Genomic DNA, 7,210 nt, shown 5'->3' with positions numbered 1-7,210 from the left:
CGCCGTGGTCCAGTCTGGCCTCTGGCGTCCCACATCCCAACGAAAATTAACCACGGCGTGGCTGCGGCGACGCCCATCCATCCGCCCGCGCGCTTCGGCTCGCCCGCGGACCGAACGAGCGGCACGGCTGCTCGGTTCGATCTGCCGCCGCGCTCTGCCGATAAATACGGGGTCAAAGGCCGGCGGTTGTACGTTTCGGTGCGCTCCTCTCGCCCGTCTTCCTCTCCTCCTCCTCCTCCTCCTCCCCTGCCGACGACACAGAGAGACCACCGCAGATTCAAGTACAAACGAGTAGTCGGCACAGAGATACTCCAGCAGCGGGGCCGCCGGCGCCGTCCACCTCGCCTAACCCGAGGTACGCCCAGGTTCCTCCTTCCTTCCTCTGCTCTCGTATCCCGTTCTCATGCGCTGCGTCGGTCCTGAGTGACTCGGGACAAGATCCTTCTCGTCCTCCGTGCATGCCCCAGAAGCCTTGGCCCGGACAGATAGCTACCTACACCGTTCGAACGCATTGCTAGTGTCATCTTTTATCTTTCATCTTCTTTGCTCTCTGATGATCGCGTTTTTCGTTTGGGACGTTTTCTTTTCGAGGGACATTTTTTCTTTTTTGGGTTGCGATTAATTTGGTGCCAGTTCAGCCGTGTGTTGAGACTTTGCACGCGTCGATGAACGATTGTCGTCCTAATATGTGTTGGATACTCAAAGATCCTGATAGTGGTATCCAGATGTCAGCATGAAACATCCTCTTCTTCTTGTTGGCACGTGTAGTCGTTTCAGAGACTGACAGACCACACTTGCATTGCATGCAGCCAAGCCATGTTCGATGAACCTGGCTGGCTCTACGCCTGTACAGGGGAGGTGCAGATTCTGGTTGCATCTACTTGTTCAGTTAAAGATGGGAATCACTCCAGTTGTACTTCATTGTCGGTATCCAGGTGCATATTAAGGTTGGGTTGGGTATCATCGATCTCTACTTCTCTAGCTGTCCAACAACAAACCAGCCGTTCTTGCTCACGCCCAACTATCACACATTTTATTCCACACCATTGTCTGTATCTACTGGTAGTATTCCACTACTGAATCTTAATCAATTCCATCATATGCATGTCAGGGTGACCAAAACATATCCCCCCCTAAATGGTCGCCTCGTGTTGCTTGCTTTCTTGGTACTGCTCGCTGTTCACCTGATGCATGCATGGACCAGAATCTCGTATTTTAGATGCTAATCCAGCGTGCAATCCGGCAGCGAAAGACCATTAGTTAAGTGCTCAAGCCAAAGAAAGAAGAGTGTTGGCCACAGCCTGCATTATTGATAGACCGAAAGGTTCCCTTCACCATCGATGTACGCTACGTTCTTTTTTCTTCTTTTTTTGGGTGTTAAAAAAGCAAGGCTAGGTTGTTTTCTGAGAACTCTCTCTCTCAAAAAAAGAAAAGAAAAGAAAAGAAAAAGATTGTTTTCTTGGATGGCTCACCTCATACCTCGATCGCCAACGGAAGAACTTCTTACATAACAGTATTGCCAATCAACCGTCACGTGAGACGCCATCCGATGTTGATCCGGACCCGGCGTCGTGGTCGTGTCAGTTTTTCTGTTTGGATCTTACAGGACATGAAGAATTTTCCAAGGAAAGATTTCCAACGAGTCACAGTCCGAAGTCCATCGTTTTCCGAGTCGTTCTCGCTGTGGGAACCAAGACTGCGTTGTTTATCTTGGGTGTCGTTGCGTGAGCGTTCTCTCCGTTTGCAGTACGTAGTAGTTGGCCAGTTGTTATATAAGAAATCCTCCTCTTGCTAATCAGGCGTCTCCCCGCGTTTTATAACAACGAAAGTTAGCTCACAGCAGTGTAAGAGCTAGATCATTCCGTCGTCACTGCCAAGATCTATCAGCCTTAAAATATGCCAGAGTTTCGACTCCACTGGTATCATCTATTTTTCAAAAAAAAGACACCTGTACCATGGTCTCTCTCGTGGTCTGAAGTCTGAAGATGAGTGTAGTATTCTGACTGTTCCTACAATCTGAACAACACTACAATATCAGCTAGTCAGTACACCCAAAATACTCCTGCCAAGAAACCATAAAAAGAAGTGCGCGTTTCTTTCAAATGCAAATGCTCGGCAAAAAAAATGAAGATGCTAATCACGTGACTGGTCCACATGCACCATGCCAGCACCATTATTTTCTCCTCAGATGGATTTTCACTGAAGCTTTTCAGTTCTGTCGCTCGTGAACACGAGTGTCACTGAAACTGGAACAAGCCAGTAACAATGATAGGAAGAAAAGATGGTCACTCACAACGACCTACCTCATCTCGTTTTGAGGATTCCAATCAAAAGATCCCACGCCCCAAGCGAGCGCCACCTTTGTACCGATCTCCCGGTTCTTCTACGCCGCCAAAAGGAAAGGTGTTTTTGTACTGCCACTGCACGTGTTCTCCAATCTCTTGTCACCCAGCCACACCAGTCGCCATAGCTGCTGGACGGAGAAGAAGATCCCTCAAGGCCTGCCCTGCGCGGCTAAGCTTTGCGCAAAGCGTCCTTCTCTTTAGTGGAAAAGTAGAAAGCAGCCATCAAAAGAGGCCCTTTGGCTTTGGCCCCAAAGTTCTTGGTGGCCTGGCTGGATTGGATATTTGGATGTCTGTTCTTCTTGGCTGGATATCTCGTTCTCTAGAAGACGAAGTCGTCTGGTTCATGGCGTAGTCATTTTAGCAGGTACGAGCAAATGCCCTCACGTCTTCCTGATTCCAGCCTTGCATCTGCAACAGCAGATTGAGTGGATAATCCAGCGATTCTGAATCTCTCTCTCTTCTGAAACAGCTGATAGCTAGTTTATTTTCCCCTATTTTGTTGGCATGCGTGTAATTTCCTGGCTGTAGTTCGCTCTAGTGAATCAATGATTGCTGTAGTTTAGTTCCTTAAATGTTCGTTTCGTGGGTGAGTTAAATTTCAGAAAAGATTTATCTTGGCAGTTCTGCTAGGTAATGGGAGGTCCTAGATGCAGATGTGTCTGCTGTTCTTTAGTGTTCATAACTCCATGACCAGTTCCTCTTTGAGGCACGTTCAGCTCGAATTTAGAGAATCTCAAGTGTTAGTGAGGAAAATTGGAAATTGAAGTGCCATACAGTGAAATTCAGCAATGCAGTTACTTTTTTCTCTCCACCTAAGTGCGCTGTAACGATTTTCTGAGCTGAATTATCAATGGGTTCAGGTATTTGTCTGAAGTAGCCTGTACCGTTTCTATTCTGATGTATTCAAGTCTATCGATCATACAAAACACTATTGCTATATCAGATAATCCAGAACTTGTTGGTCCTCTTGGTGTTCTGTGAAATTCCAACACAAATTCCATCTCATGCACAGCTAGTTGCTCCCTTCACAGTCATCTAAAACCATCTTTATCCCATTACATCTTCAGTAAGATAATCGTTGTACGCTTGCAGGACAGGGAGAGGTTGCAGCAGCATCGGAGCAACGCCATGGGAGAGGTTGCAGCAGACATGTACACGCAAGACGGGACCGTCGACATCAAGGGGAACCCCGCCGTGAAGAAGGGCACCGGCAACTGGCGCGCCTGCCCCTACATCCTCGGTACAGTCCTCTGTTCCTTGCTCGTCGTGCTCCAATGCTCTGCCTGCTGTCGTCCACTGATGGCAACTAATGCGTATATGGTTCAGCGAACGAGTGCTGCGAGAGGCTGGCGTACTACGGCATGAGCACCAACCTAGTGAACTACATGAAGACCCGCCTCGGCCAGGAGAACACCGTCGCCGCCAACAACGTCACCAACTGGGGGGGAACATGCTACATCACGCCACTCATCGGTGCATTCTTGGCCGACGCCTACATGGGGAGATACTGGACCATTGCCAGCTTCATGATAATCTACATATTCGTAAGCAAGCCCAATGATGATCTCTTGGTTTCTTGCCCCCATTGCCAGCCAGAAGAGGAAAATATCATCTTATCGTGTTTGTTTCATCGGTTGGCTGCAGGGGTTGACGCTCCTGACAATGGCGTCGTCGGTGAAGGGGCTGGTGCCATCGTGCGACAACGGGACGTGCCACCCGACGGAGCCGCAGACGGCGGCGGTGTTCGTGGCGCTGTACCTTATCGCGCTGGGCACGGGCGGGATCAAGCCGTGCGTGTCGTCGTTCGGCGCCGACCAGTTTGACGAGAACGACGAGAGGGAGAAGAAGAGCAAGAGCTCCTTCTTCAACTGGTTCTACTTCTCCATCAACATCGGCGCGCTGGTGGCGTCGTCGGTGCTGGTGTACGTGCAGACGCACGTCGGCTGGGGCTGGGGCTTCGGCATACCCGCCGTTGTCATGGCCATCGCCGTCGCCAGCTTCTTCTTCGGTACGCCGCTGTACCGGCACCAGCGGTCCGGTGGCAGCCCGATCACGCGCATCGCGCAGGTGCTCGTTGCGTCGGCGCGCAAGTGGAACGTGACCGTGCCCGCCGACAAGTCGCTGCTGCACGAGACCGTGGACAAGGAGTCTGGCATCCAAGGGAGCCGCAAGCTGGAGCACACCGATCAGTTCAGATTTCTTGACAAGGCTACGGTGGAGACGGCGGAGGACAAGGCGGCGGAGCGCGCAGCTAGCGCGTGGCGGCTGTGCACTGTAACGCAGGTGGAGGAGCTCAAGAGCGTGGTGCGGCTGCTTCCCATCTGGGCGAGCGGGATCGTGTTTGCGACGGTGTACTCGCAGATGACCACCATGTTCGTGCTGCAGGGCAACACGATGGACCCGCGCATGGGCCCCAACTTCAGCATCCCCTCGGCGTCGCTCTCCATCTTCGACACGCTCAGCGTCATCGTCTGGGTGCCCGTCTACGACCGCCTCATCGTGCCCGCCGTGCGCTCCGTCACGGGGCGGCCGCGCGGGTTCACGCAGCTGCAGCGCATGGGCATTGGCCTCGTCATCTCCATCTTCTCTATGCTCGCCGCGGGCGCTCTCGAGGTCGTCCGGCTGCGCACTGTCGCGCGGCACGGCCTGTACGGGGGCAAGGACATCGTGCCCATCTCCATCTTCTGGCAGGTGCCGCAGTACTTCATCATCGGCGCCGCGGAGGTCTTCACCTTCGTCGGCCAGCTCGAGTTCTTCTACGACCAGGCGCCCGACGCCATGAGGAGCATGTGCTCCGCGCTGTCGCTCACCACCGTCGCGCTCGGCAACTACCTCAGCACGGTGCTGGTGACCATCGTGACGCGCATCACCACAAGGCACGGCAAGCTCGGGTGGATCCCGGACAACCTCAACCTTGGCCACCTTGACTACTTCTTCTGGCTGCTCGCCTTGCTCAGCCTCCTCAACTTCATCGTCTACCTCGTCATCGCCAGCTGGTACAAGTACAAGAAGACGGCGGATTACCCTGACGCCAAAGGGGAGCACAACCAAGAGCACTGACTGAACAGGGAAGGCCAAGTGAAGTGATTTCTCTGTCAATGTGTGTGCTCAAAAGGTGGAAGCAAGATGGTATCATTTGTGACGTTGAAGAATGTTCTATCAATGTTCACTGAACTGCCTGCGGGCGATTAGTTGTTTAGTTGGCATGTTTAGTTTTGATGTGCAATGCTTAATCCCAAGTATCAATATTTATAAGAAAACAGAGTATCTTGTTTTGAGTTTTTTTTCATGTTGCAAATGCGTATATGCGGGCCCCAGCTCAATACCTTGTTTTATTTCCACAGACATTGTGGCTATTGTAACAAGAAAAGAAAAGCTGACTTAGTAGATCTCACTCTTATGACCTGCTTGGGCCATAGCCGTTGAGGACGCCTAAGAGAAGTTTGCTATGGCTTAGAAAATACGCGCGAAAATTGTAATATGTGCTACCTCAGTCTCATCTACGCACTCCTTTGATCACTGCCTCTTCAAGTATATTGAATAAATATGTTCACAAAATTAAAATGATATGGAAGTACTTCTGAAGATCCATATATTAACATTGTTATGTGACAAATATAAATAATTTAATGTATAATAGTGGTCAAAGTTTTGAATATTTGACTACACGTATTCTATAACGAAATAGTGATCCAAATGAGTGCAAGTAATGTAGACGAGCTAGTAATCTAGTATGTAAAGAAAACACATCATTGGATTACATTTATAGACTTTGGTGAATGGTGTAACTATTACCATCCAAAGGCATCGAGAAAGAAAACCTCGAAGGTTTTCATAGTAGGAACAGTCATATTGTAGCAGCAGTAGTATACTTTTGATGTCTCATATTGCTACCCATTATAAGTAGAGCATGCTAGACACTTAGAAATTAAGCTGATATTTTCTTCATGTCATTATGTGCCAAAACGAATTCAGTAAATCTAACTGAGTGAGAGCATGCTGAACAAGGAACAACACTTTTTTTTAAGACGAAAGTACAACATTTGTTTTTTTAGACGAAGGTACAACACTCAGAGGTGGATCTAGAAAAAACTATTATTAGGGTCACTTCTGCTAGAACATGGGCCATTTCTTATTTATAAGTGTTATTTGCTAATTATGCTTAGATATTTTCTTAGTGTTCGCAAAAAGTCATTGGTGTCATCTACAATAAGTGTACGCTGGATTTGTCCCAGACAAAACTTGTATGTTGCAAATGTTGGTGCTGGGCTCGAATTGTAAGGTCAGGATAGCCTGTTATGAATGTAAAGGCCCAAAATATAAAATCCTTGAGAAAGGCTGGCCCAACTTAATTGTATGTGCCTCTAAGTGAATTGTCTGGTGGTTTTGGACAGCTACTGTACTTTAAAGTTTTAACCTTCCTTTTCAATATTAAATAAAAAAGATAGTCTGCGCATTGAGAAAAGGAACATCAAGAGGTTTAAATTACATAAAAGCTGCAGTTTTACAACGTGAACTCACGTGTCTTGAAAATCACTATAGCAGAACCTACAAACTAAAGGAAAACAACAATTGTCCTGAATTATATGCAAGCTATGGTTTTTTCTTAAACTTGAGTGAGCCATTCGGTGATTTTGGATGGCTATGGTACTTTTAACTTTATTTTAATTTTTAAGAAAAAAAATACATGAGAGATATTTTTTTTCAGAGGACAAATAGGGCAATCTGCACTTGAGACGGAAAGAAACATCAAGAGGTTTGAATTACATGCAAGTTACATATAGAGGGTGACTGGGGTTTTACAATTTGAACTCACGTAGCTTGAAAATCACTATAGCAGAACCTACAAAATTAAAGGAAAACAA

At 48.2% G+C, this 7,210-nt stretch overlaps 1 protein-coding gene across 3 annotated transcripts; it reads left to right on the top strand.

Moving 5' to 3' along the window:
- On the top strand, positions 1-5,623 carry LOC133893586 (protein NRT1/ PTR FAMILY 8.1-like). Of its 3 annotated transcripts, none has more exons than XM_062334809.1 (4): positions 1-198; positions 3,438-3,585; positions 3,672-3,889; positions 3,990-5,623. In XM_062334809.1, the coding sequence occupies exons 2-4, from the start codon at positions 3,474-3,476 to the stop codon at positions 5,403-5,405; spliced, it is 1,746 nt and encodes a 581-aa protein (XP_062190793.1). In that variant the 5' UTR covers positions 1-198; positions 3,438-3,473; the 3' UTR covers positions 5,406-5,623. The 3 variants fall into 3 exon arrangements, with proteins under 3 accessions (XP_062190793.1, XP_062190741.1, XP_062190666.1); XM_062334757.1 differs by lacking the exon at positions 1-198 and adding an exon at positions 207-355; XM_062334682.1 differs by lacking the exon at positions 1-198 and adding an exon at positions 2,291-2,709.
- Positions 5,624-7,210: the final 1,587 nt, after the last annotated feature.

Source organism: Phragmites australis, chromosome 1, assembly GCF_958298935.1.
Source record: "Phragmites australis chromosome 1, lpPhrAust1.1, whole genome shotgun sequence".
NCBI lineage: Eukaryota > Viridiplantae > Streptophyta > Magnoliopsida > Poales > Poaceae > Phragmites > Phragmites australis.
The sequence above is the reverse complement of the archived record's forward strand: the minus strand, read 5'-3'. Positions and strand labels throughout refer to the sequence as shown.

Excerpts from the sequence above, each read along its gene's own strand:
- LOC133893586 (XM_062334809.1), top strand. The coding sequence starts at position 3,474 with ATGGGAGAGGTTGCAGCAGACATGTACACGCAAGACGGGACCGTCGAC. Across the intron at positions 3,586-3,671 it reads CGCCTGCCCCTACATCCTCG|CGAACGAGTGCTGCGAGAGG; the intron begins GTACAGTCCTCT and ends TATATGGTTCAG. Across the intron at positions 3,890-3,989 it reads TCATGATAATCTACATATTC|GGGTTGACGCTCCTGACAAT; the intron begins GTAAGCAAGCCC and ends GGTTGGCTGCAG.